The 13,436-nt window shown below is 34.8% G+C and overlaps 1 protein-coding gene across 1 annotated transcript; it reads left to right on the forward strand.

Moving 5' to 3' along the window:
* Nucleotides 1-67: 67 nt before the first annotated feature.
* Nucleotides 68-10,417, forward strand: LOC110445773 (zinc finger matrin-type protein 2-like). Its single transcript, XM_021490554.1, has 6 exons — nucleotides 68-165; nucleotides 1,509-1,661; nucleotides 6,632-6,702; nucleotides 6,972-7,045; nucleotides 7,520-7,665; nucleotides 8,782-10,417. Exons 1-6 carry the CDS (start codon nucleotides 148-150, stop codon nucleotides 8,929-8,931), a joined length of 612 nt encoding a protein of 203 aa, XP_021346229.1. The 5' UTR covers nucleotides 68-147; the 3' UTR covers nucleotides 8,932-10,417.
* The last annotated feature ends 3,019 nt before the right edge of the window (nucleotides 10,418-13,436 follow it).

The following is a 13,436-nucleotide window of genomic DNA, read 5'->3' on the forward strand; positions in this document are numbered from 1 at the left end:
ACAAAGTATTGAAATGCTCTGACACAGTTTTAGGAGATATCTCAAAAACGTGGCGATAGAGGAACTGTTACAGAATAATGTTCCAAAATTTGTGGTTCGCTTAAAAATATTTGCTTTACTCTGTGTTATTTCTTTCACAAAACAAAGATGGCTGGCATTTACGAGGTTTGTAGTAGTTTCATGAAAACAAAAACACGGCTTACCAGAATCGGATGTTTGTTTTAAACACGGAAGACTTAAATGTCTGCCAACAAAGCCACTGACGAGAGAAGAAAAAAGACCTGGGTGTTTCGCCCTAAATCCACTTGGCCAACGAGTCGTTTGTTTCTGATCGATCATCACATGGGCTTGATAGACTTATATGATAAAATTAGCTAGACATTGGTTCATTGCAGCTGACACCGTTGTAAGCATCGAATCGCTTCTTAAGGTGCTTCTTAATATTGTCCACTCCACTTCCGGTTGCATTTGGAAGCATTGAAGAAGACTTTATTTCTCAAAACTAGTGAAAATTATGTACATGTGCAGTGGGTTAAAAAAAAGTTGCATCCTAATTTCATTTAAAATAAGGGTATTCAGTTATTAAAAAAAGGACTGGCAGGCATGTATAGATCACAAGTCTAAAAAAAAGAGAGTTCATTTTACTATTTAGTATACACACATTATGAATAATTACATGTTGTTACAGACCTGTCAATGAACTATACTTCGAAGTATAGATATTAAAAGGTTTCATGCCAATCATGGGTTAAAAAATACTGAATTTAAATTGGACATTAGGGAAGCCTGTATGTATTACCACAGCTAGTTAGTAGAAGCTTGGTTCATAATTATTGGGGTGATTTTCCAGTGTTTGTTTAACCTGGTTTAAAAGAAAATACATATATTAGTTTTTTACTTTGTTCAGGACACGTATATTCTTTTCCTTTAATTGCCAAAATTTGCAAGCGTGTAGTGTACCATTTGAGATGGGAAGGGTCAGGTACTGCAATTAGGTCTTTTATTAAACTATATATCTACATAGTTATTGCCATTTGTTCATATGTGTCAGTCATATTTCATATACTCTGTCACCTTCATATGCCAACACTATATACAGAGTTATAGCCCTTTGTAAATTTTTGATACCCAGGTCTTGTTTTCGGCCATTACAAAGATGAAATGGAAATATATCGTGTATGTTCATCCAAAAAATTTCTTTAAATCTACCAGTTTAAAATTTCTATTTTTGAAATTGTTATGGTGTTTTTTTCTCAAAATCAACTTCTAATGGCAATCTGGTTGGGTTTTCTTCCTTGTTTCATATATACATAATTGTCAATATTGTACTGTATAGCCTTTTCTTGGATGGCCTGTCTGAACCTTTCAATGTTTAGTTCGAGTCTGAAGTAGCGCAAGAAACATTGATTAAGTCAAGTTTGTAAGTCGGGCTATTCCATGATTGATTTTCTTCATATAAGATCAAATGTCATTGAAAGATATATACATTGAAGTTTTTTGTGTTTCAGAAAAGTGTGACAGACTTCAGGCGAAAATGGGACAAAGACGAATACGAAAAGATAGCGAAAGAGAAGTTAGAGGCAGAGCAGATGGCTTTACTGGAGAAGGAACTCAAGGAGCCCCCTGTGAAAAGAGAACTTCTCCAACCTAGAGAGTACAAGGTATGTATACTGTACATATTAAAAACTAAGTTTCATACTTCAATATTTACTCAATTTGTCCTGTCATTTCTGAAATAAGAGTTTCCTGTACAACATAGAGGCTGTAGCAATATATAGCCCACTTTCACCATTCTCTGTATCTGCCATGATTTACTCTTATACTCGATCATAACTTACTCTTACTTCTGAATTATGCATTCCCTGTAGCAACCAAAGCTTGTAATTGGTACTTGTGAAGTAAGTGTCCTCTGTGTTGACAACAGTTTATTCTTTGTGATGCACAGGGAAGTGAACCACAGCAGCCTGTATTAAAATCCGGTACTTTAATTTCTGGACCAACTGTGATGAAAAACTTGTAAGGAAACAGCAGTTGAACTGATAAAACATACTCAATGTTACATATGAAAACTCTGAAAGTCTTTTGTAACACACCCTCTGTAGTACCACGTGCACACCCTCATATAATCCATGAAACACATCTTCATATATACTTGTAACATTCCTCATGTAAACCTTGTAACTCGCCATTAATAATCCTTGTAATAAACCTCATATATTTCATGTTATGCACCTCATGTAATCCTTGTAACACACCCTCATATAATCCATATAATACACCCTCATGCATGAAATACTTGTATACATAACACACCCTTATATAATCCATATAATACACCCTCATATAATACTTGTAGCACTGTACCCTCATATAATCCATGTAATACACCCTCATATAATCTATGTACCACACCCTCATATAATCCACGTAATACACCCTCATATAATCTATGTACCACACCCTCATATAATCCATGTAATACACCCTCATATAATACATGTAACACAATCTCATATAATCCATGTCATACATCCTCATATAATACTTGTAATACTTGTAGCTCATCCTCATATAATACTTGTTGCACACCCTCATATAATCCATGTAATACACCCTCATATAATCTATGTACCACACCCTTATATAATCCATGTAATACACCATCATATAATACATGTAACACACCCTCATATAATCCATGTAATACACCCTCATGTAATACTTGTAGCTCATCCTCATATAATACTTGTATACGTAGCATACCCTCATATAATCCATGTAATACACCCTAATATAATCCATGTAACACGCCTTCATATAATCCATGTACATGTAATACACCCTCATATAAACTATGTAATATTACCCTATATAATAATTGTAGCACACCCTCATGTAATACTTGTAGCACAATCTCATATAATACTTGTAGCACACACTCATATAATACTTGTAGCGCACACTCATATAATCCATGTAATACACACTCATATAATCCATGTAATACCCCCTCATATAATACTTGTAATACACCCTCATGTAATACTTGTAGCACAATCTCATATAATACTTGTAGCGCACACTCATATAATCCATGTAATACACACTCATATAATCCATGTATTACATCCTCTTATAATTTATGTAATACACCATCATATAATCCATGTAATACACCCTCATGTAATACTTGTAACTCATCCTCATATTATACTTGTAGCATACCCTCATATAATACTTGTAGCACACCCTCATGTAATACTTGTAGCACACCCTCATATAATCCATGTAACACACCATCATATAATCCATGTAATATACCCTCATATGATCCATGTAACACCCGTCATGTTATCCATGTAATACACCCTCATATAATACATGTAACACACCCTCATGCTATCCATGTGATACACCCTCATAGAATACTTGTAACACACTCATATAATACCTTCATGTAATCCATGCAATACACCCTCATATAATACTTGTAACATACCCTCACGTTATCCATGTATGTAACACACCCTCATAGAATACTTGTAACACACTCTCATATAATACATGTAACACACCCTCATATAATACATGTAACACGCCCTCATATAATACATGTACCCTCATATAATACTTGTAACCCCCCCTCATATAATACATGTAACACACCCTCATATAATACTTGTAACACACCCTCATAGAATACTTGTAACACACTCTCATATAATACCTTCATATAATCCACGCAATACACCCTCATATAATACTTGTAACACACCCTCATATAATACATGTATCACACCCTCATATAATACATGTAACACACCTTCATATAATACATGTAACACACCCTCATATAATACATGTAAAACACCCTCATATAATACTTGTAACACACCATCATAGAATACTTGTAACACACTCTCATACAATACCTTCATATAATCCACGCAATACACCCTCATATAATACTTGTAACACACCATCATAGAATACTTGTAACACACTCTCATATAATAGCTTCATATAATCCACGCAATACACCCTCATATAATACTTGTAACACACCCTCATATAATACATGTAACACACCCTCATATAATACATGTAACACACCCTCATATAAAACTTGTAACACACCCTCATATGATACTTGTAACACACCCTCATATAATCCATGTAACACACCATCATATAATATATAATCCATGTAAATAATACATGTAACACACGCTCATATAATACTTGTAGCACAATCTCATATAATACTTGGAATACTTGTAGCTCATCCTCATATAATACTTGTAACACACCCTTATATGATACTTGTAACACCCCCTCATATGATACTTGTAACACACTCTCATATAATACATGTGACACACCCTCATATACTCCATGTAACACACCCCCATATAATCCATGTACCACACCCTCATATAAGTCATGTAACACACCCCCATATAATACATGTAACACCCCCTCATATGATACTTGTAACACCCCCTCATATAATACACGTAACACACCCTCATAGAATCCATGTAACACACATCCATGTAACACACATCCATGTAACACACATCCATGTAACACACCCGCATATAATTCATGTAACAAACCCTCATATAATCCATGCAACACACCCTCATATTCATATAATCCATGTGACACACCCTCATATAAAACATGTAACACACCCGCAGATACTACATGTAACACACCGTCATATAATACATGTGACACACCCTCATATAATTCACGTAACACACCCTCATAGAATACATGTAACACATCCTCATATAATACTTGGAATACTTGTAGCTCATCCTCATATAATACTTGTATACGTAGCACACCCTCATGTAATACTTGTAGCACACCCTCATGTAATACTTGTAGCACACCCTCATATAAACACCCTCATATAAAACTTGTAACACAACCTAATATAATACATGTAACACGCCCTCATATAATTCACTCATATAATACATGCAACACACCCTCATATACTCCATGTAACACACCCGCAGATACTACATGTAACACACCCTAATATAATCCATGTAAATAATACATGTAACACATCCTCATATAATACTTGGAATACTTGTAGCTCATCCTCATATAATACTTTTAACACACCCTCATACAATACATGTAACACACGCTGATATAATCCATGTACCACACCCTCATATAATTCACGTAACACACCCTCATACAATACATGTAACACACACTCATATAATCCATGTGACACACCCTCATATACTCCATGTAACACACCGTCATATAACACATGTAACACACCCCCATATAATACATGTACCTCACCCTCATATAATAAGCATACCCTCATATAATACTTTTAACACACCCTCATAGAATACATGTAACACACCCACATATAATATATGTAACACACCCTCAAATAATACATGTAACACGCCCTCATATAATCCACGTAACACACCCTCATACACCCTCATATAATTCATGTAACACAACCTCATATAATCCATATAACACACCATCATATAGTCCATGTAACACACCGTCATATAATACATGTGACACACCCTCATATAAACCATGTAACACACCATGATATAATACATGTAATACACCCTCATGTAATACTTGTAGCACAATCTCATATAATACTTGTAGCACACCCTCATATAATCTATGAACCACACCCTCATATAAGTCATGTAACACACCCCCATATAATCCATGTAAGACACCCTCCCATAATCCATGTAATTCACCCTCATATAATATACTTGTAACACACCCTTATATGATACTTGTAACACCCCCTCATATAATCCACGTAATACACCCTCATGTAATACTTGTAGCACACCCTCATATAATTCACGTAACACACCCTCATACAATACATGTAACACACCGTCATATAACACATGTAACACACCCCCATATAATCCATGTAACACGCCATCATATAATACACCCTCATATAATACATGTAACACACCCTCATATAATCCATGTAATACACCCTCACATAATCCATGTAATACACCCTCATATAATACATGTAACACACCCTCATATAATTCATGTAACACACCCTCATATAATCCATGTAACACACCCTCATATAATCCATGTAACACACCCTCATATAATCCATGTAATACACCCTCACATAATCCATGTAATACATCCTCATATAATACATGTAACACACCCGCATATAATTCATGTAACACACCCTCATATAATCCATGTAACACACCCTCATATAATACTTGTAACATGCCTTCAGCACACATACACACATACACACATGCAGACACACCCTTTAGTTACCTTGGTTGTTAATGTGATATTAAACAAAATAACATCAAACCAAACCAATCCTTGTAGCACACCCGCAATATATAATCCATGTAACACACCCTCATATAATAATATTGGTAACTAGCCCTCATTTAAGACATGTAATACAACCTTATATAATGATGATAACCTAAGTCACATGTCCTAATGATCCACTATAAAATGTTTCTTTACCATTCATGTTGTATCCAAACCAAGTGTTTGTATTGATGACAGAACACTTGATTATAAACTATACTTATTGTATCTGTTCCAGGTCGATCTCGATTCAAAACTTGGCAAGTCTCAAGTGATCACCAAGACAACACCGGCCTCCCAACAAGGAGGGTAAGCAACACCTGTACATGTGTCGTGTAGTAATATGATAGGATGGACTTGGTGTATAAAGTCTACTGTCATCAATTTGTTTAATAGTCTACTGTGAAAATATGATGTGGAAAGAAATAAAGAATCTCAATTGAGCGATAGCGATCGATAGGTACCATAATATAACCTGGAGTGCCGCACGATGTTTCACAATCACTTTTTGACATAATGCAGTAATGATGTGGTAATATTAATTTGATGCTGTGTAACTGACTTGCTTTGTGTTACAGGTATTACTGTAATGTGTGTGACTGTGTAGTGAAGGATTCCATCAATTTTCTGGATCACATCAATGGCAAAAAACGTAGGTATCACAACTCATTATAAACACCAAAAGGTTAACGTAGGTATCACAACTCATTATAAACACCAAAAGGTTAACGTAGGTATCACAACTCATTATAAACACCAAAAGGGTAATGTAGACATCACAACTCATTATAAACACCAAAAGGGTAATGTAGATATCACAACTCATTATAAACACCAAAAGGGTAACATAGGTATCACAACTCATTATAAACACCAAAAGGGTAACGTAGACATCACAACTCATTATAAACACCAAAAGGGTAATGTAGGTATCACAACTCATTATTTCTCTATTTGATATAACCAGATATATACATAAAAGTTATCATGTAAGTTTTCTGTAAATACCAGAGTTGGCTACATGTATATGTTTAGTGTCCCATTGTGGATACTGTGATGATATCTGTTTATTACCTCAATATGCTGCCAGAACTAATGTCACCGTGCTGATTACATTCTATTTCAGATCAGAGAAATTTAGGCATGTCCATGAAAATTGAGAGGTCGTCTTTAGATCAGGTGAAGAAAAGATTTGAAATGAATGTGAAAAAACAGGAGGAGAAAAAGAAGGAATACGATTTTGAAGAGCGAATGAAGGAGCTAAAGGAAGAGGTTTGTAGTCACATGATAGTCATGTGTGCTGATAGGTCACATGATAGTTCTGTGGGCTAATAGGTCACATGATAGTCCTGTGTGCTGATATAGGTCACATGATAGTCCTGTGTGCTGATAGGTCACATGATAGTCCTGTGTGCTGATAGGTCACATGATAGTTCTGTGTGCTGATAGGTCACATGATATTCCTGTGTGCTGATAGGTCACATGATAGTCCTGTGTGCTGATGGTCTCATGATAGTCCTGTGTGCTGATAGGTCACATGAAAGTCCTGTGTGCCGATAGGTCACATGATAGTCCTGTGTGCTGATAGGTCACATGATAGTCCTGTGTGCTGATAGGTCACATGATAGTCCTGTTTGCCGATAGGTCACATGATAGTCATGTGTGCTGATAAGTCACATGATAGTCATGTGTGCTGATAGGTCACATGATAGTCATGTGTGCTGATAGGTCACATGATAGTCCTGTGTACTGATAGGTCACAGTGCAAAAAAATGTTACTTTAGAAACATTGACTGTATCAATGCCAACTAACAGTGTCTTGGAAAATCATATATAAAATAATATATTTTGTTAAATCAACTTTTGAAACGATCCAGGAAATTTAACAGTGTAACTTTTATACTATATATTTGATTTTGCTAAATATTTAAATACTGCATGGTAATTCTGTGCATTCACTTACAGCACATTTAATGTTGGTGTAATACTAAGTTCCTAAAAAGTTCATACATACACATAGTGAATAACTAGTTTTGTGTGGAGTAAAACAATAACATAAATTGTATTGTACATTATATGTACCTGTATAAATGTTACTTTATATGATGTCTTTAACTGTGAAGATATTGTAGTAATCAAGCTGAACTACATGGTTGATTAGTGACAGGAACTAAAACAAATAGAATGTAAATATTTGAAGATAATCCAGATTGATTATTATTGTAAATCACTCAATTTCATAAGAACTCAGATTGATCCACATATATTAAGACATTGTTGTATTACTCAATTCAAATTTAGGAATTCAAAAAAGGAAGGTAGTTCAGTAGTTTTCTTTGGGAAACTGGTATAGTTTGTATCTAGTGCAATTTTTTTGAAATATTTCAGGAAGAGAAGCAGAAGGCATACAGGAAGGAGAAAAGGAAGGAGAGGAAGAGGAAAGCCGACGACTCAACAGGACTGAATATTAATGTTGATCCAGACATGGCATCTGTGATGGGATTCTCCGGTTTTGGCACGACTAAACCCCCAACATAACTCAAAGGGCAGTCACCAATGTGTTAGTGGACAAACAGTCACCAATGTGTAGCGGAGGAACAGTTGTAACGCTCGTTTTTGTTGAGTGTTTCCATATCTGCAGAACTGGGAATTTCTGCTTAATTGTGCAGAGAACAGAGTTTTTGAAACAGTTAACATAAACTGCTAAAAACAGTTAAACAGAATTTGTAATTTGAATTGATACTTTACATTTCATCTAGATTTTCTGAAATATTGGACGGTAAAGTTGTTGCTGTTAACAATTCGCTGTATAAAACAGCTGACATGTGAAGCGATCTATATATATACATTCAGAGATTCTTTCAAAAAACAATAACCAGAACATTTTGGACACAAAATATTGGTTCAGGGTTCTGTACATACTTCATTTTTGGATGATCGTAAAATAATGTGATATGTTGTTATTTGTTAGTGAAAATAACAAAGATGTACACTGTAATTTATTGTATTACATATTCATTAACTTACAAAAATTTTAAACAAAACAAATTCTATCATCCATTAATTGTACTTAAACTTCAAATTTCAAACTGTTGCACATTTTACTGTAGTCCAGAATCTCTAGGGCTTTTAATGACGTGTGTATCACTTATATCTGTTGATCCATGTAGCAAATATTTAGATGGAATCCTATTGTTATTTTATAACTGTAACATCTGAAATAATGTAAGAATCATAACAATATAGAAAAGAATTTCTTAATCTGCTGAAAATTGTTAGATTTATGTCTCGAGTTGATTCTGTGTGCCACAAATGATTGGGTGTATACTGTGGAGCTGTATGATGAAAAGTTATAACAGAAAAGTGGCCCTGTCAGCTGACAGAAATCATGTTCACATAAAAAGCATCTATATGGCACAAAATCAAGTTCACATGGAAAGCATAAAATCATGTTCCCATAATAGCAAGCACCTAGTGATGACTTCAAAACACATATTAGTGAAAATTCCTTCCTACAGGTAGGAATATTGGAATTTCAGATAGGATATTTTTGTTGTTAGCATTCTTTTACCATAATTAGAATAAGAAATTTGCTTTTACATTAAACAATTTTCATAAATTAAGACTTGTTCATGTAATCACCATCTATCCAGTGCTTTTCTAAACAGGAAAAAAATCAATTCTAACTGTTATAGACACATTTTCATAAAGTAAGGGACTTTTTACACTACAACCAATTGTAGGATATATTGTGATTTATGCGAGTGAGTTTCACTCAAGTTCAAAATAAAGGGAGACAACAAACTAGGAAGACATCGTGGGACAATATCACATTAACACAGCAAGTCTGTATGAAACAAGTCAACACAGCATGTCTGTATCAGTTTAAGGGCGAGTGAAAATGAATTGGGATATGAAACTGTGAGATTGTCTGAACGGGAGAGCGCGGTGAAATGATAATTTTTGATGTGTGTCTGTAGACTGGTACATTTTAAATCATAATAAAATATCTTGTATATAAATAGTTGAGCTTTCTTTTTCTTCATGGGTGTTAAATCAAAATGTATACTTTTTAAGAATTAATGAAATGCATTTGTATCTTGTAAAGTAAATTATATCGAGTTGATCTACAGAAAGGAACTAGACCTTTGAACATAAGTGAAAACGTTGGGGATATGATACAGTAACAAGGAATATCAGAAATGTCAGATCTGACAAGTCTAGTGGTGAATTCTCTTTATAAATAATGTTGACTTACCTTGTATGTTTTAATAATAATAATGTACAACATTTATATAGTGCCTATATAATCTATATAATTTGTAAAATTACTCTAAAGCGCTTTACAACATATGGATAATAGTATTAGTTTTAATCGATAAACAAAAAAGGGTTGCAACCACCATTATGAATTAAGCAAGAAGATAATCATCTCAATGTGCATATAAATGAATAAATTTGTGTAAAGAGCCTTAAATGCAAACTTGAAGAGGTGTTGGGTCTTTATATCATTCTTGAATTTGGCTAGGGTATTTGACTGTCTAATATATAGCAGATGGTAAGTTATTCCACAACGTGGCCAAAACCCTCCCAAAGCACCAGTTTCCATAGGTCGCAGTACAAGATTTCGGGACACACAATGATTCTGTCTCAGGCTGCAACATAATGTTCAAATTATAATCACTGGCTTCAAACATTTCACTTGCATGCTAGCAAGGGATTGTCAGTTTTTAGCTCACCTGGCCCAAAGGCCCAAGTGAGCTTATAGTGCCATGGTGCGGCGTCCGGCGTCTGTCAATATTTTACTTTAAAACAACTTCTTCTTAATAACCACAAGGCCTAGGGTGATGATATTTTAGCCAGAAGCAAAATGGTATGAAGGTCTACCAAGTTTGTTAAAATAAATGACCTTCACCTATATTCATGGTCACAGGGGTCAAATATGTTAAAAACCTTTAAACAACTTCTCCTGAATAACCGAAATGCCCAGGGTGATGATATTTGTCGAAGTAGCATGCTGGGATGAAGGGCTAAAAGTTTGTTCAAATTAATGACCTTCACTTATATTCAAGGTCACAGGGGTCAATTGTCTTAGAAGTTTTTAAACAACTTCTTCTGAATAACCAAAAGGACCAATTTGTTGATATTTGGCCAGAACATGCTGGGAAGAAGGGCTACCAAGTTTGTTCAAATAAAAGACCTTCACTGGTATTCAAATGTCTAAAAAAAACTTTGAACTTCTTCTGAATAACCAAAATGCCCAGGATGTTGATATTTGGTCATTAGCAGACTAGGATGAAGAGCTACAAAGTTGTTTTTAAATGAATGACCTTGACTTATATTTAAGGTCACAGAGGTCAAATATGTTTGAAACCTTTAAACAACTTCTTCTAAAAAACCAAAAGGGACAGGATGATGAAATTTGGCCCATAACATGATGGGACGAAGGGCTTATGCCGGACGGACAGACGACGCACCACGGCATAAGCTCACTTGGCCCAGGTGAGCTAAAAAGGATAAGGTGGCGATATTTTGCAAGTTGCATCCTGAGATGAAGGGCTATAACGTAATGACCTTATTGGCCATTTAAGGTCACAGGGGTGAAATGGTTTTTAAATCTTTTAACATGTTCTTTTGAATGACTTATAGTCACAAATACTGATATTTTGCCTGTAGCTTTATTTTAGATTACTTTTAAGGTTACAAGTGTGAGATTTAGATCAGGTGAGCGATGCAGGCCCATTGGGCCTCTTGTAGAAGATTAGGTTGATTCCGAGTTTGGATCTTCACCCAAACCCACTAAAAGCCTTGTATATTAGTCATTCACTTCAAAAATGGGACTGGAATATAGGTTAACAAATCCCAAATGTGCATTTGTGTTGTGACAACATGGTATATGGTGGACTTAATTTCATATGTGATGTCAATATTATCTTGTCAAACATGCATATCTTTTGGCTTACTGAACAGACATGTATTGATGAGAAAAAAGTTCTCAACTCCATTGTAATTCTCAAACTTTATTGAACAGTGAACAATAAATCAAATGCAGAAAATTTTCTCTTAACTGAACATTTCAAACTTTGATCATAAAAACTAATTGAAATTCAACTGCTCTAGTTTTCACTAGAGATGTTATAACACACTGTCTAACTTGTTAGTGAGGTATTTTCCTTTAACATGTTATGGCGTAACCTCATCAACCTGAACACTGAAGTTATAGAATACTTAATTTCTGGCAACTATTTATCATGACATAATATACAATGCAGGCACTTCATGTGTTGTTTCATTGCATTTGATTAATTTAAATAATCCAAATTAATAAATGACTTGCAGTTAAGATAACTACCTGAATAATCTCTAGTTAAGATTCAGTTAAAGGGGCATCACGCTGAAGTAACTTTTTTTTTTTTGTCTTTTCCAAATACTACATAAACATATCAAGTGAGACTCCTTATGGAAAATGCCGATCGGATTTGGCTAAAATAGATTCATAAAAATGATTAAATCTAAGATAATCATCGGTATTTCTACCTGTCTGACCAACGTTTTGTTCAGGGATTTCCCTCTACTAGCGCATGCGCATAGCACACCATTTCTTTGTAAACAAAATGACTGGCCGTGTGAAGTAAGCCAAAGAAAAGTGTTGTACCGTGTCAGCTACGAAGCGAATAGTTGCCAAATGGTCAAAAGATAGCGCAAGGGGTACGTTACGGAATCATTATTGCCAGTGGGAAGTATTCAAAGCAGAAAATAACTGCCCTAGCAGTCAGTACGGTGCATGTTTTCTTCCGGATAGCGGCCGGTTAAGCTGAAATAAAATCGACAGAAATGCTAGCGCTGTTTATGTTATGAATAAATATCTAAAACTATTAACCTCGCTAGTATCATTGTGTGAGTTTGAACACAGATGAACTTAGTTTAATATGTTAATGGGCATGTATCGGAGAGAGTTTACTTTGTGTTTTTTATAATTATACAGTGGTTTATGCAAACGAAAGGGATAAGTGACTGGTTAGTTTGATTTTGCCATGAGGCCC

The sequence above is a fragment of the Mizuhopecten yessoensis genome, unplaced genomic scaffold (genome assembly GCF_002113885.1).
Source record: "Mizuhopecten yessoensis strain PY_sf001 unplaced genomic scaffold, ASM211388v2 scaffold2369, whole genome shotgun sequence".
NCBI lineage: Eukaryota > Metazoa > Mollusca > Bivalvia > Pectinida > Pectinidae > Mizuhopecten > Mizuhopecten yessoensis.